We start from the raw sequence: 25287 nt of genomic DNA, 5'->3' as shown, positions 1-25287 counted from the left end.
CCGAGGTTTACGTGCGTGTGATGACGTCAGCACGCCGCCGCTCAAAACATTGCACGCTCATCCGCGTGTGACCACCACGCGCAGGCGCTGCCTCTGACTGATGAGATGAGGCTCGCTGATTGTACCGCGCATGCGTTTACTTAACGCCTTTGTTTACGTCATCATGGCTGCGTCGACTCGCACTGCATCGGTTTTTATTCGAATGACGATTATAGTCGTTACGTAAAAGCTCTTTCTTTTACAGCTTACATCAACAACGCGGCACAAATGCATGATCCGTCACGCTAGATTCATCTTGAGGATCACAAACGTGGATTTTAAGACAAAGGGAGTTTTAGTCATGATGCTGCTAAAGCTGTTTTCTTCAGTGCACTGCCAATTCTCCATTAAACATGCTTTCCACTTGTTTGTTTGGCGTTAGTTGTTTTCGTTGTCGGAGGACAGGCGATTGTATAATGGTCTAAGGAATTCAACAATGTAATAATAAAAGTAGAGATGTTAAATGTCTTTTGACTGAGATAGACTAGTACGTTTTAGGATTTTGCTGACTTGGAGAGAACACAGATATTTGGTGCATTGCAGAGGTGAAGGGTGACGTCAAAACATCCTATATACAATTGCAAAATGTTAGTTATTTTACCAAAATAAGAGGGATCATACAAAATGCATGTTATTTTTAAGTACTGGTCTTTACATATAGTCTACAAGAGAAAATAATAGTTGAATGTATAAAAATGACCTTGTTCGAAAGTTTACATACACTTCGTTCTTAATACTGTGTTGTTTTTTTGTTTTGTTTAGTGATAGTGGTCTGTTGTTGATCAGAAAAATCCTTTAGACCGTCCTGCAAGTTCTTTGGCTTTTTAGCATTTTTGTGTATTTGAACCCTTTCTAACAATGATTATGATTTTGAGATCCATCTTTTCATGGTGAGGACAACTGAGGGACTCGTATGCAACTGTTACAGAAGGGTAAAATGCTCACTGATGCTCCAGATGGAAACCCAATGCATTAAGCATGGGGGTGAAAACTTTTTGAATTTGGCTATATTTAACTTATTTTGTTTTCTGGGAAACATGTAAGTATATTTTGTAGCTTCTGTACTAAATTAAAAAAAAAAAAATTACATTTAGGCAAAAGAAAAATGTACACATCTTCATTATGTTCAAAAGTTTTCACCCCCATGCTTAATGCATCATTTTCCTTCTAAAGCATCAGTTGACCTCACTGTGAAAAGATGGATCTCAAAATCACAGTCATTGTTTGAAAGCGTTCAAAAAAAAAATTTGTGGGACCTTAAGAATGTTTTGAAGAACAGTGGGGAGTTTAACTGTTTAGGACAAACAAGGGACTCATGAACAATTACCACTAAACAAAAAACAGCTGTGAATCATTCAGGTAACAACACAGTAAGAATCAAGCGTATGTAAACTTTTGAATGGGGTAATTTTTATACATTCAACTACTATTTTCTCTTGTGGACTATATGTAAACATCATGAAATATCTTATTCAGGTCAGTACAAAATAAAACATAATATCCACTTTGTATGATCCCTCTTATTTTGGTAAAATATTTAACATTGTGCAGATTCTGCAAGGTGTATGTAAACTTATGACCTCAACTGCATATACAGTAGTCAACATTTGAAGTGGATCAAAAAAGTTAATCCAAGTTGTTCTAAGAACAGGTATTGTTTTAGTTTTAGGACAACTTTGATGAAAAGTTTTGATCCACTTCAAATTTTGACATATCAATATCAAAATAGCTGTGCCTAGACTTCATTCAATAGCTGCTTTCTGAAGCCCCAACAAGCTTAAACTTTTTTGAGTCTAGAATGAATGTTTTATTTACAGTTTATGAAACAAAATGAAAACAATTTTGCAAGTTCACAGTCATAAGCACCACTCAGATGGTCAACATCAAAATCTCAGTCATTGCATTTTTTGTGCAACATTCTCGCTAATTGTAATATATAAATTTTAACTCTGAAACAACAAAAATGCATTTTTTAATGCAAAATCTTTTTTTTTTTAAATCAACAGTCTATGTTTGAAATCACTGTAGCTCTAATTATAAAAAAAACAATTTTAGTCTGTTTCTGTTGTAATTTACTGTAATAATTTATATGTTCATGGTAGGTATTTCATGCTAACATCATTATCTTTGCCCATTTCATTGTTTTGATATGAGCAGGCATCTGTTTACAAGTTTTAATAACACTGAATGATGTGTCAGATTTATTCACAACACATATGACACATGAAAGTTTGTTACATGACCTGACCTGACACTATAAAATGAGTTTTACATTGTACAGTAATGAACTAAAACACAAAAGCTACTGATTTTAGAAATGTCCACTTAAGAGATCACACACAGCTCATCTACAACTCATGAACAGGTTCAAAAAAGCAATTAGCAAAAACAAGCTTTCATTCTCTGTTGAAATTCTTGCTGTTTGAGTAATCATACCATACAACATAAGACACAAATAATGTGCACATAATAAACCTGTTGTCCCTTGATATCCCTTCCCCAGAATGCTCTATAGAAGATTTGAATGATCCGGTTTAAAAGCAACAACCATAGAAAATAACTTGGCCCCACCAAACAACAAAGTGTTGATGGTAACATGCTTACAATGGAGATCTATAGTGCAGTCGCTTTTTTTGTTCATTTTTACAAGCTGTTGGACAAGTCACTTGTTTTCTATGGCATTATTAATCAGAGGTGAAACTGATGCCAAATCTTTCATGTTTTCCTGCTGAAAAAACACTGTTCCATAGAAATAAGTAATAATACAGCTTACACAGCTTAACTTGTATTTAACCCGGAACATTCCTTTAAGTACAAATATGATAATGACATTCTGAGCTTATATCATAGTATGCATCATAAATCCAAAGGAATTTCTTAATGCAACGTAACAAATGAGCAGAAACTGTTTGAAAACGAAGGAACCACATATGTGAGTCCCAGGACGTGATTGACACTTCACACATACACTACAGTCAAAAGTTTTTGAACAGTAACATTTTTAATGTTTTTTTTTTGTCTCTTCTGCTCAGTCAGTCTGCATTTATTTGATCCAAAGTAAGGCAAAAACAGTAAAATGTTAAAATATTTTACTATTTAATATTTTCTATTTGAATATATTTTAAAATATAATTTATTCCTGTGATTTAAAAGCTGAATTTTTAGCATTATTACTCCAGTCACATAATCCTTCAGAAATTATTCTAATATTCTGATTTGCTGCTCAAAAAACATTTATTATTATTATGTTTACAACAGCTGAGTAGAATTTTTTCAGGTTTCTTTGAGGAATAGAAAGTTCGGAAGAACAGCTTTTATCTGAAAGAGAAATATTTTGTAACATTATGTTTTTATCATCACTTTTGATCACTTTAAAGCATCCTTGCTACATTTATTTCTATAATTTCTTTCCCAAAAATATATATACTGACTCCAAGCTTTTGAATATATAGTGTATACCGTTACAAAAGCTTTTTATTTCAGATAAATGCTGATCTTCTGATCTTTCTATTCATAAAATAATCATGAAAAAAAATGTACTCACTGTTTTAAAAATTCATAATAATAAAAAATCTTTCTTGAACAGCAAATTAGCATATTCAAATGATTTCTGAAATATCATGTGACGCTTAAGACTGGAGTAATGATGCTGAAAATTTAGCTTTGATTGCAGGAATAAACTACATTTTAAAATATATTGAAATAAAAAAGCAGTTTTTATAATAGTAAAAATATTTCACAATATTACTGCTTTTGCTTTATTTTGGAACAAAAAAATGCAGGCTTGGCGAGAAAAAGATACTTCTTTAAAAAAATATTAAACATCTTTTGACTGGTAGTGTCAAAAACAAAAAATGCTGGCACTGTACCAGCAAAGACACATTTGCACAAATATGTACATTTTACACTTTAAAAATCAGAGATCTGACTCTAAGCATCACTTTTGGTGAAACACTGGCTTTGCTACAGTCATAATTAGTAATTACCATTGAAATAAAGGTGTCAAATCATTTTCTAAAAGGTATTAGCAGCTGATTGTATGTCCACGTCATGCCTCTAGCGTTAGCATGAAGAACAGTTCTTTGTGTTAAGCATTATTCCTGGAATTTCACCAGTAAAACAACGAAGGAATGTTTTTACAGACTTACTGTTCTTAACTTGTGCAATCATAACCTACTAGATTATGTAAGCATTGGGAAAACTAACAATATAAAATCACACATTAATGATAACATCCTCTTCCTCGTCCCTGATATCCTCAGACAGGCCGTCGTCAGAGTGCCTGCTTTCATCATCAATACCGCTACCTTGCGGGCTGATGATGTACCGGTAGTCTCCGCCGATAGCAAGAGTGGCTCCTGATGACACCATTAGCCAGTCCTTATCATCTTCCTCTATACCTGCACACTGCCACGGTACCCCCCATGAGGGCTCTTCACTACTACGGGTCCCGGCATCTGCCGCCGGCCCAGAGGCCTGCTCTCCATCCTCTTCCTCCAGGTTCACATACAGCAGCGGTTCTTTTACAGGAGCTGGATTTAACTTTGCCCACAAGAGCTCCAACTGGTCAATGAGGTGCTGGAAACTAGGACGACACTTTGGGACAGGAGACCAACAGCTGTGCATGATTTCATAACTGGAAGTGAGAAAAGATTGAATAGTTTTTGTAGTATATTTTATATACACTGGTGTAGAAATTGTTAGTAAATGTTTCTAACTATTAAAAAGAAACGGGAAGTAAAACATTGGATTTAGTATGAAATTTTGAAGCAGATATACTGAAATAGTATTTTTATGTAAAACTTACACCAACAACCTTTGTTTTATTTACAAGCACAATGAATATCAGATTTGTTTTAAAGAAATTAATAATTTTATTCAGCAAGGATGCATTCAATTGATTAAAAGTGATCAAAAAAATGTTCTATTTCTATTCATCAAAGAAACCCTGAAAAAATGTATGACAGTTTCCACAAAAATAATAATAAATCTTTCTGTAGCAGCAAATCAGCATATTAGAATGATTTCTGAAGGATCAAGTGAACTGAAGACTGGAGTAATGGTGCTGAAAATTCAGTTTCGCATCAAAGAAATAAATTAACATTTATAATACATTAAGACAGAAATCAGCTATTTTAAATTACAATAATATTTCACAATATTATTGTTTTTGCTGTATTTTTCTGTATCAAATTCATGCATGCTTTGATCAAATAAAAGCAAAAGGAATGTTTTTATAGACTTTCTATTATGTATTCTAAAAAATATGTGATATTAATTAATAAAACTTACATGTCAGCAGGACAGTCAGGAGGCTGTTTGAGTCTTTCTCCTTTGATAAGATATTCATATATTTCTGAGTTCTCCACCCCTGGATAAGGTGTTTGGCCTCTAGTCATGATCTCCCACATGGTCACACCAAATGCCCACTTAATAATAAAAAAATAATAATTAGTACCAGGCACAGTAAAATTCTTTACCACATGAACAAGGGCTAAATACACTAAATCATAAGCATTTTTGTTTTCAGAAAATATCATTTTAATGTATTACATGGCTTTGTGGGATACTAGCTTTTGTTTGATAATTCTGTGGTCAAATATATTTAGACATATATGCCCAAAAATGAAAATTCTGTCATTAATTACTCACCTTCTTCTTGTTCCAAACCCATAAAAATCCTTTGTTCATCTTCGGAGCACGAATGAAGATATTTTCTGATGAAATCTGAGAGCTTTCTGCTTTTCTGGGCCTTGAATGTAGTAGTTGTGTTGCTGTCTATGCAGGGTAAGGAAGCTCTCAGATTTCATCAAAAATATCTTAATTTGTGTTCTGAAGATGAACGAAGGTCTTATGGCTTTGGAACGACATAAGGGCGAGTAATTACTGACAGAATTTTCATGTTTGGGTGAACTATCCCTTTAAGAGGAGCCATTTTAAAACTTCTAAAACTATAAAATATTAACAACTAATATTAAAGAAATAACGTATACAGACAAATAGTGTTCATTACCACATCACTTTGTGTTGTGTAGACATTATCTGCCAAGCTTTCCAAAGCGATCCACTTTACAGGCAACTTAGAGACAGATCCTTGTCTATAGTAGTCCCCGCTGTATATTTTCTTTGAGAGACCAAAATCTGCTACACACACGCTCATGTTTTCATTCAACCTAAAATTGAGAAAGCAGATGATGAGAAATATTATACTAGAGCTAATCAAGACAGTTTGTGGTTAATTAGAAATATAAATTATTTGGACAGTTTACATGCTTATTTAATAAGACTGTATTCCTGTTACATGCACATGAAATAACTCACATGCAGTTACGAGCAGCCAAATCGCGATGGATGATGTTTTTGCTGCTTAGATACTCCATCCCTCGAGCAATATCCAGCATGAACTGGATAAGAATTTGCTGAGAGAGAGTCTGCAAAAACAAGAGATAGCATCAGAACATCTACAAACATTTACATGGACAAAATAAATCAGATATACAGTAGCCATATGTGTCTGTTTGAGGAAGTGATGGGTAATAAACATACAAAAGGTTCATCCCCGAGGCGTGACATGAGAAGAAATGTATGGAGATCTCCATGTTTCATGAAGGGCAGGATCACCATAGGAACAGGTAGCCTCTGCTGGGCTCTCCTGTGCAGACTCACACCTGTGGGAGTGAAATCACAACCATATTTGCTCCACATGTTAAAGCAAACGGATTGTAATCCAAAGGTCAAGCATAAAAAAAAATGTGCCTACTAACCAATGAGCTGTATGACATTGGGATGATGGAAGTCTTTCATATAGGCAGCCTCTTTCAGACATTGCTCAATGTCGCTGGATGAGTTAATGTCAGCTGTAAGAGCACAGAGAGAGATGCATCAATGCACAGAAACAATGACAACACCAATATCATGGGCCATAGACACCCAACTGCAATTTAACCAATTAAACCAATAATTTTAGATGTACACTTACTTTTTAGCACTTTCACAGCAACCTTCTGCCCAGAATTATTTTCTGATTTGAGAAAAGCTTCTCTCACAGAGCCAAATTCACCTAGGAAACAAAATCCAGATGCTATTAATATTCTTCCTCATGTAAGATGAACTAATAGATCAAATATGACAGTAAATACATTTACAATGTTAAAAAAGATATTTAGGCATCCATTTCGGCATATATTTTAAATTCATCAAAGGATACTGAAAAGCAACGTATCAATTTCCACAAAAATATTAGGCAGCAGAAATGAACCATGTTAATAATTAATAATGTACCTTTTCCAAGCATGTGTCCTAGAGTTAATAGCCTTTCAGAGATGAGAACATCCTGTAACTTGGCCTTCAAATCACTGTTGATTCCTAGACTGTCCACTAGAGGGAAACAGAGTTGAAATTCATAGTTTCCTGTAAAACTTGTACAGTAGGATGTCAATTATGGTGCAGTCATGCGTGACAGCAAGGTGTTCACTTACATGTGGATTCAGGGGGCTCAGGGAACTGCCTGTTGAAGGACCTGGCAGCTGTAAAGGAAACTGGTACATCTGTCCCTGAAGCTGGAAAGGCAGACCTGCAAACCAACCAAAATATAACAAATTTGACCTACATTTAACTTTTTTTTATTTTTTGGAAATGTACCTTAACCAACTGCCCAAACTACATCATGACTGGAACTGAGAGAGACAAATGGATTTAATGTTCTTGGACTGCAATTTGGATAAATCTTATATCTAGGTTTCATTACTTTTGAGTATAGCTGATCCAAACTTGTCTGTAAAAGGATGTTGGTTTAAAATTTTAAACAAAATGTGTAATTACTGCATTTTGGGCAGCAAATATGGTGTACAAATGTATCACACTCAGTAAAAACATACCCAAACTGGGTCTCTTTGCCTCTGTTGCGTACCAGTACAATCAACAGGAGTCCCACCATGGTGGCTACAAGAAGGCCGAAAAGCAGCCCCACCCACATATGGCCCCTCTGAGTCTGAGCCTGCATGGCTGAAACAAGACAACAAGAGCGTTAAACACCACTTCTGCTCAAAAGTGCCTGAAGCCACGCCATTCCTGCATAATGAGCCACACAAAGAAGAGAATCTCTCAGAGTGCTGCATTATGTGAACATGCGGTCACAAAAAACCTGCAGTGACAGCAGAAATCCTAATTTGAAAAGGCAGGAGGGCAGACAATGAGAGTGGACAGACCTGACACAGGCATCACGAGAACAGGATGAGTCCACGGGCCACATCCTGCCACTGTGCACGCTGCAACCTGGAAGGTGGCGTTAAAGAAGCGCCCTGCACCCGAGAGACGGGCGACGTTGTCTTTAAAAAGTAAGGGATCCTATAAAAACAAAAATCAAATTGTGCATAAAAGTTAAGAGTGGGTAGCTTTTAAATGTCACGAAAAATGTGAACCAATGGCCTTTAGATATCCAAACTCTGCTGTTTAAAAATAATGTCATTTTGTTGATTTTGAGGACTGGAATTGGTTCACTTTTATAAGCAAAGCATCTACAGCCAAAAGGTCAGGTCAAAAGTTTACATACACCTTGCAGAGTCTGCAAAATGTTAATTATTTTACCAAAATAAGAGGGATTATACATAACGCATGTTATTTTTTATTTAGTACTGACCTGGATAAGATATTTCACATAAAAGATGTTTACATATTAGAGAAAATAATAGTTTACATACACTTGATTCTTAATACTGTGTTGTTACCTGAATGATCCACAACTGTGTTTTTTTGGTTAGTGATAGTTGTTCATGAGTCCTTTGTTTGTCCTGAACAGTTAAACTCCCTGCTGTTCTTCAGAAGAATCCTTCAGGTCCCACAAATTCTTTGGTTTTTCAGCATTTTTGTGTATTTGAACCCTTTCCATGGACTCATATGCAACTATTACAGAGGGTTCAAATGCTCACTGATGCTTCAGAAGGAAAAAAACGATGCATTAAGAGCTGGGGGTGAAAACTTGTAAACAGAATGAAGATGTGTAAATTTTTCTTATTTTGCCTAAATATCATATTTTTTTAAATGTAGTACAGTACTGCCCTTCAGAAGCTACTAAAGATACTTACATGTTTCTCAGAAGACAAAAGTAAGTTAAATTTACCCTGATCTTCAAATTCAAAAGTTTTCACCCCCAGCTCTTAATGCATTGTGTTTCCTTCTGAAGCATCAGTGAGCGTTTGAACCTTCTGTAATAGTTGCATATGATTCCCTTCAGTTGTCCTCAGTGTGAAAAGATGGATCTCAAAATCATATGGAAACAAATAGATGGGAGGAAAAAATATTCTTTATTCCTTTCCCTCACAATTATATCATTGGGTCATTATACTATATATAAATTGCGGGCATCAGGGAGGCACTATTAATATGCAGAGCATTAAAATAGTTGTTGAATGAGTGCTCGCTTTTTAAGTGAAAGTTTATGTACTGCAATGTAACATGCTACCGCTTGCAAGTGGCCAACCATGTCCTTTTATTGGCACTGTAGAACATGCTATTCATTTTCCATGCCTTTCTGAACACAGATTCACTATTTGAGCACATCCCTATTGCAAAATTTCCTTTATAAGTGTGCGTCTTTTACAATGATGTACCTGACTCTCTCCTCCCTGGCTCCACTGCACTTTATAAGCCAGCAACCTTCCACGTAGCTCCTCCTGTTCCAGTGCCGCCCAGGACAAAGTGAGCTGCTGCTCGCTGAGTTCAAAGGTAAAGTTCTTTGGAGCTGCTGCTGGTGCTGTGTAAGAAAGATATGAAAACAAGTGAAGAGGGTCAATTACCACTGTATAGACAAGAATCAAAACGCCTCTGCATGTCAATAAATTAGTCACAGGTCCAGGCGGAAGTTATTTAAATTTTCTTCACTGATTTGGGGGAAGGAGGAAACTCTAGAATTCTACAACTCTTTTATTTATAGTTTATAAGAAAGTAAAACAAATCCATTTAAACAGCTGCAACGACTGTTTCGGCCAGTAGGTGGCAGCATATTGGACGCTGTAAGTAGCAGCATTGCATTGATATGGATTGGGGACACGCACAATGGCGCATTGTACCACTCAGCTTGGAATCTACTGGACTGCAGCCAGTGCTAGCAGTTTACAAACATGCAAACAGGGTCAACTTCAGAAACCCCTTCCGCTCCTCAAACCCATCCAGCAGCTCCTCCCCTTCCAAACCCCCTCGCCCCAGGCATCTGGCCAGAACCAGTTATTTGGGCTGTTTGTTTACTTCCAACCCACCAAAACGTTGGTCAGACCAGCTAACGGTTTTATTTCCGATGGAATGTTAAAAATGTTAGTCACTCAGGACTGCTCTACCACAGTTTGGAATTAAATATGTCAGTGTCAATTAGCACTCATTGATCAAAACCTAATAATTTAGTGATGTATGCAGCAAAGCATGTTGTAGAGCTGTCTTTGAGATGGATCTGAATTCTACAAGCGCAATTTCCTTCCTTCCTTTCTTTCGTCTTAGTACCTCAACACTCAAGCAGACACAGTGGGATGACCAGATCAAATTTCACACAAAAATAAAGCAAATATAAGAAACTGTATTTTATAATTTAGTAACTTTTTTTAATTAAAAATATTTTTGATTGTCATATCACATATCATATACGTTCTAAAATAATCTTATTTTCTCTTTATATATAGTAAAATAGTAATTTTGTTAACTAATACTAAAACTAAGACCATGCAAACAAATCAAAATGTATTAACTGAAACAAGTTTATTTTTTTATATATTTCATTTTATTTGCTAGTTGCCAGGGCATTTATCATTTTCTTTTAGTTTAAATTAAAGTACTAAAATAACTCAAATTGAATTCATTAAAACTAAAACATAATAAAAAAAACTTATTAGACTTTTAATAAAAAAAATAGCAAAATTACTAAAACATTAATTGAAATTTAAATGAAAACAAAATGTAAAAATAAAATGTAATTCAAACTAATAACAAAAACTACAATAGTAAAAGTTAATATGATTTTGGGATGGGGTATTTTAAAATCAAGAAAGTTACACACATCACCAAAATTCCTTTTATAGATACTACACTCATAAAGTGCAATTTATAGCCAATTAAATATTTTTAAGTGGAGAATAAGAATTTTGCCTAGCGGACATCTGATCAATTTTGCCCATTCTACTCAAACAGTAGAGCACTGAACTAGCTATGCCAAGGCAGTGGGTTCGGTTCCCAGGGAATGTAGTAGCTGATAAAATGTTTATTTTGAATACAATACAAGGTTCTTTGGATAAAAGTGTCTGCCAAATGCATGAATTTCAATAGCAATGCCATTTGAGCCATTTATGTTAATTTGACTCAGAACACATTAGAAAGAAACACCATGCATGCATAATGTCATTACCTTATCTAATGTTTCACATACCTGCCTCTGGAGTGTGAAAGTCCACCCAGGGAGAGAAGGGGGAAGAGCCCACCTCGTTATCACACCGGATTCTCACACTGTAATTTGAGTAACTGCTGAGTCCCTCAAACACATGCTGGAAGGGAGGAACTACCACATCCACATCAGGAAGTTTTACCTTCTTTCCAGGTCCCTTTGACACCTACAAATAGATCACAAGCAGATTATGAGAATATTAGAAGAAACTATATTTGCTAACTATTTACTTCCACCATGCATATTTCGACATTCTCACATTTCTGACTTTTTACGATAATTGCCAGTTTATATCCTGCAATTGCAAGTTATAAACTCATAATTGTGAGCTTACATCATAAATTATACATTTGCGATTGAGAGTTTACATTTCATAATTATGACTTTTTTCTTGGAATTCTGACGTTACTTTTCACAATTCTGTTTTTTCACTTGTCACAGAATAAAGCAATAAAAAGGGTTGTTTGATTTTATATCTCACAATTCTGACTTGACTTTTTTCCCCATCACAAGAGTGAGTTGAACTCTTACAATTCAGAATTGTGAGCATTATGAGTTATAAATTCACAATTTATAGTTTTTTCCCCAGAAAACTAGCACAATCCTGACACCACATTAAAGAAAGGGTTCTGTACAAGGGAAGTCAATGGGGCTGGGTGCTCTAAAAAGGACAAAAGCACCTTAAAAGTAGTCCATACGACATTTGAGCAGTGTAAAACACTCCTTCTAACATCTGCTATGTGTTACACAGGAGGAAGGTCATACGGTTTTGGAATGACAAGAGGGCGAATAAATGATTATTATCTTGGGGTCTACTAAGACTGTATGGCAATAGGACAAACATGAGGATGTTAAAGCAGTAGCTCACTTTCAGAACAAAAATTTACAGATAATGTTCTCACCCCCTTATCATCCAAGATGTTTATTTCTTTCTTTCTTCGGTTGATGAGAAATTATGTTTTTTTGAGGAGAACATTTCAGGATTTCTCTCCATATAGTGGACTTCTATGGTGCCCCCCGAGTTAGAACTTCTAAAATGTAATTAAATGCAGCTTCAAAGGGCTCTAAATGATCCCAGCCTAGGAAGAAGGGTCTTATCTAGCAAAACGATCCGTTATTTTCTACAAAGATTACAGTTTATATAGATTTTAACCTCAAATGCTTGTCTTGTCTAGCTCTGTGTATTCTGGTTTATGACAGTTAGGGTATGTCGAAAAACTCCCATCTCAAAACTGTTTTACCTTTTTTTGTATAGGGCGTTTGACCTATCGTCGCATGTACACATTGTAAACACTGGGTTGGTAAGACCCTTCTTCCTTGGCTGTGATCTGATCTTTGAAGCTGCATTTAAACTGCATTTTGGAAGTTCAAACTCGGGGGGCACCATAGAAGTCCACTATATGGAGAGAAATCCTGAAATGTTCTCCTCAAAAAACAATTTCTTTGCGACTGAAGAAAGAAAGACATGAACATCTTGGATGACAAGGGGGTGAGTACATAAAGTACACAGAATACTGTAAATTTTTGTTCTGGAAGTGAACTACTCCTTTAACAGAGAAAGACACGCAACAATGTCAAAATCTATGTAGGACAGGTATACTCTACCTGTATAGTGCAGGTGGAAAGCTCTGAGTGCCCAGTGAAACCTGGACTCCATGTTAAGGTTATATTAAGATCAGACACATGATGTACCTTCACATCCTGGGGGGAATCAGGGCGGACTGTACAAAAATTTTTATAACAGCAACATATTTATTTTCATATTTGTGTGGTTCACTGTGTAATTCAGTTGTTAAAATGTATGATGGATTAGTGGCAAAACAAAAACCAGCAGATAATTTTGCATTCTGTATGCCATTACATGGAACTTAACAGTAAGAGCTACGTGAGCTGGAAGTGAAAAACACTGTGGTATCTTACCTTTAATGTGCACTGTGCCTGTGCGTGACACAGAGATGCCTCGAGCGTTCTTAGCCTCACAGTAAAACTTTATACTGTCATTCACACCTGGTTGAGCAAATGAGAAACACACTGCTGTGGTCAGCTTCATGGGGTACTGATATCTCAAAATAACTTTGTAAATATGCATATTAAATGGGTGAAATATTATGATGCATGTCAAGAACATGGCTGGGACATATGCCATCCCAAAATAAAATTAAAGAAGAAAGGAAATTATATTTTGCATAAAGAAAATGACATTATAATCAAATGTTATTTTCAGTATAATTTAAATATACTTTAAAATAATAATACTAATATATATTTTAAATATACAAAATATTATATATATACGATATCATAATTTTATATACATGACACTTTTAAGAAGTGGTTTCAAAAAGAACCGGTTCAACTTGGGCAACCTGTATTGTAATTTGTTCCACAGAAGTGAGTTGCAAAAAGAGTAAATCAGAAAACAGGAGTTTTCCGAATAACTCAAAGAAAGCTTCCAAAAACAACCTGATTCATGTCTCAACCTGCTTTCTAAACAAGGCTGTGACTTGTTTTAAATAATGACAGTGAGTTATCTGTATCTATAATGAGTTATCTGACCTCAGTAAACTGCTCAGAAAAAACAACAGTCAAAACCCATTTATGCCAAAGGTGCAAGTGGCTCATAATATGAACGCATGACACAGTTTTACATAGAATTAATGACTCAATGATTTCTCAGCATTAGGCTATTAAAATGGAAAGTTTACTTTACTGGGCTTCACTACACCAGCTGTATTGATTACTATAATGCATTCCTTTACAGAACAAAAGATCCAGTTACAAAATGTAAAGGCAGGGCCGTAGTCTTTTAAAGTCAAGTCTTTTTTACCACAAGAACATGATGACTTGTGAAAATCTGAAACATATAAATAAACAAAACCTAACAAAAATATTCATAAGTCACCCTGCTGTTAAAAAAATCTATGTAATTTTAAACTACATGTAAGCACAATCTTGCCCCACCAGAAACACATGACTGTTATACCTTTGTACAAACTCAGTCAAAAAGTCACTCCACCTACTGAAAGCAACCAGTGACACACCAGTGACACAACCAGTTCTACAATTTAACTGCACAATATGTCACCTGACAGAAGATTTGAAAGAAGTTTTTTTAATTTCTAGATTTTTAAATCTAGATGTTTCAGATGATGTTTCATATTGTGATCAATATTCTACTTAATCACGGTCTGTTTGATGCTATGCACAAACAAACTTTCACTGAATAATGAAATATAGGAGTGTTTTTAGAATGTAATCATTGTTTTGGTAGTGACAAAAAGGAACACACAATCCTCATATTTAGGAGAAATAAATAAAATTGTTTTGTATTTTTAGTATGTTTTAGTAGTGTTTTAGTATGTGAGTTAAAATTCTCATGTGATGTGGTCGCTATCAAAGCATTACTGTCACTACCGACAATTTGCTGTCACTACAGAAACATGGGATGTTTTGTCAAAAATAAAGTATACTAAATTATCAGCTAAGATGTTATGATAGTGTTTGGTTCAATGTATATTCAAACTAATAAATCCTTAACTTTAAAATCAGTATGATCAACTTTTTGACTTTTACAAAGAAAAATTGGATTCAAAATACAACAAATCTAATAAATTACACTTAAAATATTATTAAAATTGTAATTGTTCTGAATTTACCTCTGAAAAAATATTAGTAAAATAGCAGAAATATATATTTACAATCTAGATGCAAGCAAAATCTTAATAGGTCAATATAACCCTTCAAATTAAATTATCATTACTGTGTTTCAGTAGTGACAAATTTGAAGATCTACATTGATGGGCATAATTGAAACAACTGACTCAAGTTTTTAACTTGCCAAGGCTGCATTTTTTCAGGTATTTGGAGATCTGGGATATTGTCCGCAAGCATTGTTTTGGGTTTCCTTTTGATTCCACCCTTTACTCTGATTGACACCATTTCCAATCAGTCCTTATCAAATGGAGCCATTTCTAAGATTTATAACCTCTTACTCATGTACCATCCCATGGCCTCTGACAGTCAGCTTTGAAACATGTTCATTCATCATCTGTTTATGCTCGTCACATGGTTTTACAGTCCAAAGAGTCCACTGGCCTAAATGTAAACTAGCTCGTATTGTATGTTCCTTGGTATTGATCCAAGTTGTGACAAATGTCATGTAGAACCAGCTAATTTAACTCACATGTTCTGGACTCCGTCCTGCTCAGTCTCTTTTCTGGAAGTATGTCTTTGAATCACTCTCAGCTATTACATCTATTAACATTCATCCTTCTCAGTGTTCATTTTGACAACAAATTTTTTCAATGAAATACCAATGGTTATATAGGCTAATTATGTATTTTTTAAAACAATCTGTTTACCACATACTTCATTCTTTCAAGCATACATATTTATTTATGTAATCTGTATTAGGGCTACTAAAATGATTCAGTCAAGAGCAGTAAGTGATTTTCTGTCTTTCCTTTGTTGCTTAATTAACATCAATGCCACAGACAATAGCAACTAAATTAGGCTGCTGTCCCTTTAAAACCGAACACACAGATGCAATGTACAGATGCATGTCCGATGTTCTCCCAACTGTTTACTTTCACCTAAGACGTAAATCTGTGTGGTTACATGAATATTTGTAAAAACAGACAATTCGTCATCATTTTGTGTGCATTTCTCCGTCCATGGGATGCGAAAGAGTACTCTTGTGTTGTGTGAGAGGCGCTGCTTCGATGTCTGCACTCAGAAAACCGGACTGAATTGAGCTCTCTTTTGCATTGTCAAATTTATGCATATGTCTGCTCTTCTCTTACTCCCAGATATTGACATTTTTTAACGTTTTATGAGACGTGCATCAAGTGTATGCCAGCTTATGTCCGCCGGATAGATCATTAGGCTATGATACAGTTCAAATGTACGCATCTAACCTTCTAACCACGCAGCGGATTCGTTCTGAATGAATCTCTTCCCGAATCGCCCATCCCTAACATTTTCGTTTAATTTTTATTCCTTGACGAAAATGTCAATAGATTTTCGTCATAGTTTTTGACATTCAAAACAAGTTTTTGTTTTATCATGTCGTCCTTGTCGGTAAAGAAATGTCGTTGGCGAAAATTATGACGAACATTATTCATCAACGAAATTAACACTGATCCTTCTCCGTTAATTGGCCTGTTTGGAGTTTGTGTGAATGTGTGTTTTGAGACAAATTCTTGGTGTGTCTTACCTTTAACAAAAAGAACTGAGGGGGAGGGCATGAAATCCCCCTTCTGTTTGCCTCCCAGCCACCACAGCACCTCCACAGGTTCTGGAGGACCTGATGCAGCACATGTTAAGTTGAACGGCTCCCCTGCAAATGCAGCAACATCCTCGGGTTCCTCCACAAAATGAGGCACACCTACAATTATGAGCAGTAAGAGGACACACATGTAGTGTTTGCCCTTAAAAAACAAGATATGATCTAAGAAATTGATTACTTGATGGATTCTGAAGGAGCAACTGACATACCTTCTACTGTAATCCAAGCAGGCTCTGAAGAAATGATCGTGCCGTGATGTTCAACCTCACACCAATACTTCCCGGCATCTTGCTGCTGCACAGATTTAACACTAAAAAGAAAGAAACACTTATTACACTTTTTAGACCAGACACTTTTAATGGGTCAAGTAAACCTCAAATGAAATTCGTCATTTACACACCCTCATGTTGATGTAACCCAAGACAACATTTACTAAACAGATATGCCTCAAGCACAAATGCATGCATTTATATAAAACATTTTATATAGTGCAAATTAAATAAACGTGATTTGGCTTGACATAGACTTAGACTAGAAAAGTAGCAAATGCCACAACTTTTTCTTATAATAATCATGGAATAATGCCACATCCGTCTTACAACTAGACAACAGCCAGTCAGTCTAAGAGTGCTGAGATTTATGTAGACAAAGGTCAGTTGCGCAAACAACAGCATGACTTGCATTCACATAAAATAAATGCATGACGCATACATTTGTTTACAGCTATGACACCCACCACGGGTGTAACTAGATGTTTATAGATTATGCTGGCAGTATGCTGTTCAGCAAGGAAACGTGACTTCTGTAATTCACTAAGCTAGTTTCTCTCTTCACTGTTTGTTATCCTCTTTAGCCTAATCTTACAGCAGGCAATACTTTCAAAAGCAAACTTCCACCCAAACTGTGTTTAGTCTAAGACTGGACTAAATCAGCATCTAGGAAATGGGTAACTGGACTACGTCACAACATGTGCAAGAGATTATCAGACCTGACAGCGTTCAGTAAAGCAAGCTCATGTTACTAATGTCCATCTGCATTACTTCTTGTCTTCTGCACACATTCCAGTCAGACAGGGATACATTTACCTGCCTGCAAAGATGTTCGATGGAAAGTTCAAAATGATCTCCAAGGTTGCTATACTGTGAAATACATTGTTTGTAAGCCTTATTTTGATTTATATGGTCTACATGTATTTATTTAATGTGGTCTTTATGTGGCATTTCTTGTACTAGAATTCAAAGTTTGGGTTGGATTTTTTGATGTTTTTGCAAGATGTCTTCTTATGGATACATTTATTTGTATACAGTAAAAATGCAATCATTTACAATAATTGTTTTCTATTTTAATATATTTTTTCAAATGCAATTTATTTATGTGATGCAAAGCTGAATTTTCAACATCATTACTCAAGTCTTCAGTATCACATATCATTTTAATATGCTAATTTTGATGCTCACTGGTAAAAACAGTTCCGCTGCTTAATATTTTTGTGGAAATCATGATACATTTAAGAAAGTTGAAGGAATAGCATTAATTAGAAGAAGAAATCATATGCATTTTTAATGTCTTTACTGTCACTTTTAAACAATTTAACGCATCATACAAGTATTAGTTTCTTTAAAAACAACCTTACTGAGCCTAAATTTTTTAAAGACTAGCGCATCCTAAACTATCCTGATTAAGATGAACCCTGAGCTGGACGTATAGGAACTCAAAAACAAGTATCCCAAGAGTATCCGAAAGACTGTTTGTTACAAATACATAATATGTGAACCTGGACCACAAAACCATAAGGGTCAATTTTTTGAAATTGAGATTTATAAATCATCTGAAAGATAAATAAATAAGCTTTCCATTGAAGTATGGTTTGTTAGGATAGGGGCAAGATACAACTATTCAAAAATCTGGAATCTGAGGGTGAAAAAAAAATCTAAATATTGAGAAAATCGCCTTTAAAGTTGTCCAAATGAAGTTCTTTGCAATGTATATTACTAATCAAAAAATAATTTTTGATACATTTACAGTAGGTAATTTACATAATGTCTTCATGGAACGTGATTTTTCCTAATGAATCCGAATCCTAATGAAAATCGATAATTTTGACCCATACAATGTATTGTTGGTTATTGCCACAAATATACTTAAATATGCTACTTATGACTGGTTTTGTGGTCCAGGGTCACATTTACACAATACACAACAAGCAAAGTAAGCACATGTGCTCAAGAAAAGTTTGAAAATAATCTTGCATAACTTTGCAGGTCAAAGCTTGCTACAGTAACAAACATGTTAGACTTGACAGAAACAAGTGATCATATGATGTTGGAGTTACTGTGGTATAAAATGCAGAAACAACTGTTCTGGTGTTCTAGCTCTGCGTCCACACTGCGATAATACAAAAAAATGATACTGACATAGACACAAAGTTGCAATCTCAAGGCCACAGTCTCATGACAACTGGACAGGCTCCCTTTTAGGCAAAAAGTGTAAAAGACAAAGATTTTTTGGCTTACTGGCCCAAGCTGAAATAGTCCATCCACAAGTCTCTATGATACTCTGGTGTCTATATGTTTACTTAAATGTACATGCCTGGTCTAAGTGGCCTACAAGACGCATGTTATTTATGTTCAAATCTCTAACACTATTTTGAGAAACAATAGTAATAGTGGTGCTTGCCTTAGTAAACAACTTTGAATGTCAAGTGTAATTAGTTTCAACATCCTCTTCATACAGTCTGATATCTCGGTTCTTGCCTAAAAACAGTTTCAACCAGTTGCATTTCTTTTCTGAAAAACATCCGTGCTGAATAACATCCAGGACTTTCAGTTCCAGGTTCACATCATCCTACCTGTAAAAGGTCTCCCAGTGATGTGCATCCAGTGTGATGTACATCTGATCAGTGCTGTAGATCTTCTCTCCGTCCTTCATCCAGATGATCTCCGGTTCAATCAAACCCTCAAAGGCACAGCCCAGACGGGCCATGTTACCCTGAGTCACCGTTTGGTTGGAAGGGTTTTTGGTGAACCGTAACCCTGGAGGACACACAGTGTGACATGTTTCTAAAGCAAACTTACATTTGGATGATCAAAATTTGATATTTCTTGTAGGATAGAGTTCTGGTAAGGACACTAGATCTAACAGATTTAAAAGCGTACGCTCAAATGGTTAAAATGATTTTTGAACAAATGCAAACTGTGCTTACATACAAATCTCATTAATATTTACTATTTGTCTAAAATGTAGAAAATATTAATAGTAAGGAATGAGTATGTGCCTCCACTTTTGACTGGTATAGTTAAGATCATAACTGCACTGTGTTCTGTAAATTCTGTAAAGGAGCTGTTCACCCAAAATTTAAAGTTAAAACACCTTTATAACACTCCCCCCTAAACACGCTTTTCACTTCACAAGATAATAATTTATGGAATGGAGAGGTGTGGATTACTAGTGGATTATTGTGATGTTTTTATCAGCTGTTTGGACTCTCATTCTGACGGCACCCATTCATTGTAGAGGATCCATTGATGAGCAAGTGATGTAATACTACATTACACCAAATCTGTTCTGATTAAGAAACAAACTCATCTACATCTTAAAGGAGAAGTCCACTTCCAAAACAAAGATTCACATATAATGTACTCACCCCCTTGTCATCCAAGATGTTCATGTCTTTCTTTCTTCAGTCGTAAAGAATATATGTTTTTTGAGGAAAACATTTCAGCATTTTTCTCCATATAATGGACTGATACGGTGCCCAGAGTTTGAACTTCCAAAACACAGTTTAAATGCGGCTTCAAACGATCCCAAATGCGATTGTAAACGATCCCAGCCGAGAAAGAAGAGTCTTATCTAGCATAACGATCTGTTATTTTCATAAAAATAATACAATTTATATATTTTTTAATGTTAAACGCTCGTCTTTTTTCCGGGTCACGACAGTTAGGGTATGTCGAAAAACTCCCATCTCATGTTCTCCCTCAACTTCGAAATCATCCAATATCGCCTTTTTGTTAAGGGTGTTTGATCTTCTTTGCATAGTCACTTTGCAAAGACGGGGTCGGTACTTCTGCAGCGATGTAGGATGATTCTGAAATGATTTTTGAAGTTGACGGAGAAAATACGATTGGAGTTTTTCGACATACCCTAACTGTCTTGAGCCACAATACACAGAGTTCATGGAGAGCAAGGCAAGACGAGCGTCTGAGATTAAAAAGTATTTAAATTGTATTTTTTAAAAAGTAAAATAACCGATCGTTTCGCTAGATAAGACCCTTCTTCCTTAGCTGGGATTGTTTACAACAGCATTTGGGATCATTTGAAGCCACATTTAAACTGCACTTTGGAAGTTCAAAATCGGGGCACCATATCAATCCATTATATGGAGAAAAATCCTGAAATGTTTTCCTCAAAAAACTATTTCTTTACGACTGAAGAAAGAAAGACATGAACATCTTAGATGACAAGGGGGTGAGTACATTATATGTGAATCTCTGTTTTGGAAGTGGACTTCTCCTTTAATGCACTAAGGGTGAGTACATTTTCAGCAAATTTTCATGTTTGGGTGAACCAGTCCTTTAAGAAACACAAGAATACCAGAACAAGACACGTGCAATATGTAATCTACGCCTTAAAATTCAGAAAAAAGCTTCATATTTCCTTCAAGAGGCTTTTGTGCCTTTATCTAAGACGTCTATTGTGGGACCGTTTCTGGCATCTCCGACAGCGTGCACGTTCTGACAGTGAACAGCAGACGTAATGCACACTGCAGATGTCTGAAAGGTCTCCACTGTGACAACACAACACAGCTGGCCAAAACATCTGCATCAAAGATCACATTCATGTCCCAGGAAAGAGGAATGAGGAAACTACAGTGACCAGTTCATGATGTAACTCTACAATCAATAAAGTAGCATATCTGTGTATCTATGATGACACTGATGTAATCAGCTGTAATACAATAGAGACTCTAAATGGTTTGTTTTTTAGCAGAAATAACACTGTAAAAGTTCATTTGACTAAATGATACACAACAAAAGTGTTTCTTTTTAATTTAAACAAAACATACAAACAAACAAAAGTTCAAATACCTTTACTGTCCATAACAAATGAATTAAAATATTAAAAAAACTTAATTATTTAAATCACAACCGACCACAACAAACAAATTCGTTCAGGCTCCATTAGTTTTAAACCTGCAATGACATCCTGTCAATCCTTTTATAACAAAATGTTAAATTATTATGAGAAAGGTTACAAAAGAGGATTATAAGAACTTATGTTCATAATAAATATCCCGTATATTTCACACTTACACCGATGTTTATCGTGAAACAAAGTATCCACGTCAACATATGAGTTCAATGAAACACTACCTTCACAAACTCTGATCAAACGATTATGACAAAACAAACTTACCGTGAATTCCCTCATTGAAGTGCAGTAAAAAGAGCACGATACAAAGAGAAACCCCCATTATAACATCTTCCGTTAAAGAGCTGAGTTTTCTCCTTCACCTCAGCAAAGTTTGAGCAGCGGTGATTAATGAATTTACTTCTTGTTCGTAAATTCCATTATATTTATAGACTTCAAAATCACACACTCTTTCATTTATTTCACAAGGCTTCCGAGGTCAAACCGGTGAAAGTATCATTTTGCTCATTGTTTTGATAAATCCCGCACGACTTCGTGAGAGCGCGGTGATCATCGTTCGAGTCAAGTAGCTCGGTTTAGGAAAACACAGTAGGAAACATCTGAGGAGTCGGAGAGGCGTGAATATTGCCGCCTAATGGTCACGTGACGCAACTACACTTCACTCCATAACAAATCTCAAAATTTTATTTACAGCCCGGGTTTCAACCTTTTGAAGCTAAAGCCATATATTCATTATTACATTATAAAAAAAGCATAATTTTTGGCAAATTAAATAATTGGCTTTTATACTGGCTTTTATTACATTATTTTGTATGTTGTAGTAGATGCAACATAAGTGAACAGGCCATTATATTAAAAAAAAATACTTCAGTAATAAATTATAAAATAAAACGTTCTTTTTGAAGCTAAATGCATACGTTTTTCTACATATTATATTATAAAAACTGGCTTTTTATTGTTTTATTATTTTATATATTGTAGTAAGGCCTTAAATAAATAAATAGTCAGTTACGTTTTCCATTATATTTTACTAATAAAATAAACAAAATACCAATAAAGTGTTTTATGTAATCAAAAACAATTATATGTGAATGTGAAGAGAAACATTTTCAATTTATTACAATTATTTGCATGCCTTTTTCTACAATAAACATTGTGTCAGAGTAATTTAACAAAGAATATTGCCTTAGAGTCTCTTGCTCTTTCATACATTTTCTTATTTGTTTTAATACAGAATTGCACAGGAATTTCCAAACTTTTTGAAGCTAATTGCATACCTTTTTCTACATATTATATTATAAAAATCAGAATGCTTTTGGAAATTAATTGGCTTTTATTTTATTGTTTTATTATTTTAGATATTGTAGTAAGGACTAAATAAATACATTTCCCAGTATAGTTTACTAATAAAATCAAATAAAAAGTAGTAATAAAATACCAATAAAGTGTTTTTATATAACAAAAAAATTATGTGTAAATGTGAAGAGAAACGTTTTCAATTCATTACAATTATTTGCATGCATTTTTCTACAATAAATATTGTGTCAAAATGATTTAACAAAGAATGTTGCCTTACAGTCTCACATTTTCTTACTTTTTTATTTTATTATTATTATTATTATTATTGTTTTTTACCAAATTGTATAGGAGTTTCCAAACTTTCTGAAGCTGAATGCATACAGTTTTCTACATATTATATTATAAAAACAGCATGCTTTTGCCAAATTAATTGGCTTATACTGGCTTTATTTTATTGTTTTATTATTTTATATATTGTAGTAAGGCCTAAATAAATAAATAAATAGTCAATTATATTTTCAATTAAATTTTTACTAAATAAAATAAAATAAAAAAGAATAATAAAATACCAACAAGGTGTTTTATATAATAAATAAACAATTATGACGAGCGTCTGAAATTAAAAATATTTAAACTGTATTTTTTAAAATTAAAATGACCGATCGTTTTGCTAGATAAGACCCTTCTTCCTCAGCTAGGATACAGAGTACAGAGTACATTTTTCTACATATTAAATTATAAAAGTCCAAATTAATTGGCTTTTATTGTTTTATTATTTTATATATTGTGGTAAGAAATAAATAGATACAATAAATAAATACATTTTCCAGTATTTACTAATAAAATCAAATAAAAAGTAATAATAAAATACCAATAAAGTGTTTTTATATAACAAAAAAAAAGTGTAAATGTGAAGAGAAACATTTTCAATTCATTACAATTATTTGCATGCATTTTTCTACAATAAATATTGTGTCAAAATAATTTAACAAAGAATATTGCCTTACAGTCTCACTGTTGTGTACATTTTCTTACTTTTTTGTTTTATTTTATTATTATTATTATTGTTTTTTTTTTGTTTGTTTGTTTGTTTTAACCAAATTGTACAGGAGTTTCCAAGCTTTCTGAAGCTGAATGCATACATTTTTCTACATATTATATTATAAAAACAGCATGCTTATGCCAAATTAATTGGCTTATACTGGCTTTATTTTATTGTTTTATTATTTTATATATTGCAGTAAGGCCTAAATAAATAAATAGTCAGTTATATTTTCAATTAAATTTTACTAAATAAAATAAAATAAAAAAGAATAATAAAATACCAACGTGTTTTATATAATAAATAAACAATTGTGTGTTAATATCAAGAGACACGTTTTAAATTCATTATAATTATTTGCATGCCTTTTTGTGCAATAAACAGTGATTTAACAAAGAATATTGCCTTACAGTCTATTGTTCTTACATTATTTTTCAATTTTACATATTTGTTTTATTCATTCATTCATTTATACATTTTAATTTTTGGTTAATTTTTCATTCATCTATTCCTCTTATGGTCTTGAATTTTCTGCACCTTGATGAAACCTGACCCCTTCTAATATAATACTATATTTTTCCCACGGCACCATGACCTATGTGAGGCAGCGGTGAGCGGCCTCTGGTGGTCACACGCAGCACTGCCTGTCGTTCTCCCGTTGGGCCGGAATGAAGAGTGCCTCTGCGCACTGTAATAGGAAGTTCCCCTCCAAAACTTTTAGGAAACAATCCTGTCCGACCTGCAGCAAATGAACGCCGACCTCATATTCCTAATCATGGTAAGTCCGACGAAGGTCCATCTTACAGTTACCACTCCTATCGATGTCTCACAGCATAAATATTCATGCTTTCACTGAATGACTAATGAAGTTGAAGAAAATAAAAGCAGTGTTTGTGTTTTGACGCCGCCTCAGACGGTGTGTCAGTCTAGAAGGGATTTAGGCAGCAAGTTTAAGCGGCTAGTTTACTTTTTTGACTAGTTACGACTTGTTTTGAAATGGTAACACATTAGACCTGTTTGATACATTCCGGCTTCAGTCAAGTGTTA

The 25287-nt window shown here is 34.5% G+C and overlaps 2 protein-coding genes across 3 annotated transcripts in view; one reads left to right on the top strand and one right to left on the bottom strand.

Moving 5' to 3' along the window:
• Positions 1-1829: 1829 nt before the first annotated feature.
• Positions 1830-22489, bottom strand: tyro3 (TYRO3 protein tyrosine kinase). The gene is made up of 19 exons (XM_051133860.1): positions 22164-22489; positions 19597-19780; positions 16958-17058; positions 16677-16847; positions 13382-13468; positions 13067-13182; positions 11447-11627; positions 9648-9790; positions 8247-8385; positions 7917-8043; positions 7518-7612; positions 7321-7416; positions 7019-7099; positions 6804-6896; positions 6586-6707; positions 6361-6470; positions 6053-6212; positions 5332-5468; positions 1830-4675 (listed from the first exon to the last, which is right to left on the bottom strand). The coding sequence occupies exons 1-19, from the start codon at positions 22219-22221 to the stop codon at positions 4255-4257; spliced, it is 2622 nt and encodes an 873-aa protein (XP_050989817.1). The 5' UTR covers positions 22222-22489; the 3' UTR covers positions 1830-4254.
• A 2403-nt stretch (positions 22490-24892) lies between these two features.
• Positions 24893-25287, top strand: part of mipol1 (mirror-image polydactyly 1) — a 97033-nt gene continuing 96638 nt past the window's right edge. For both annotated transcript variants that reach the window (XM_051132649.1, XM_051132648.1), the window contains exon 1: positions 24893-25018. The gene's annotated coding sequence lies outside the window, so the exon portion shown is untranslated. The remainder of the gene's footprint in view (positions 25019-25287) is intronic.

Source organism: Labeo rohita, chromosome 17 (assembly GCF_022985175.1).
Source record: "Labeo rohita strain BAU-BD-2019 chromosome 17, IGBB_LRoh.1.0, whole genome shotgun sequence".
NCBI lineage: Eukaryota > Metazoa > Chordata > Actinopteri > Cypriniformes > Cyprinidae > Labeo > Labeo rohita.
The sequence above is the reverse complement of the archived record's forward strand: the minus strand, read 5'-3'. Positions and strand labels throughout refer to the sequence as shown.

Excerpts from the sequence above, each read along its gene's own strand:
- tyro3 (XM_051133860.1), bottom strand. The coding sequence starts at position 22,221 with ATGGGGGTTTCTCTTTGTATCGTGCTCTTTTTACTGCACTTCAATGAG. Across the intron at positions 8,044-8,246 it reads TCTCGTGATGCCTGTGTCAG|CCATGCAGGCTCAGACTCAG; the intron begins GTCTGTCCACTC and ends GTCTTGTTTCAG. Across the intron at positions 6,213-6,360 it reads TTGGCTGCTCGTAACTGCAT|GTTGAATGAAAACATGAGCG; the intron begins GTGAGTTATTTC and ends TCTCAATTTTAG.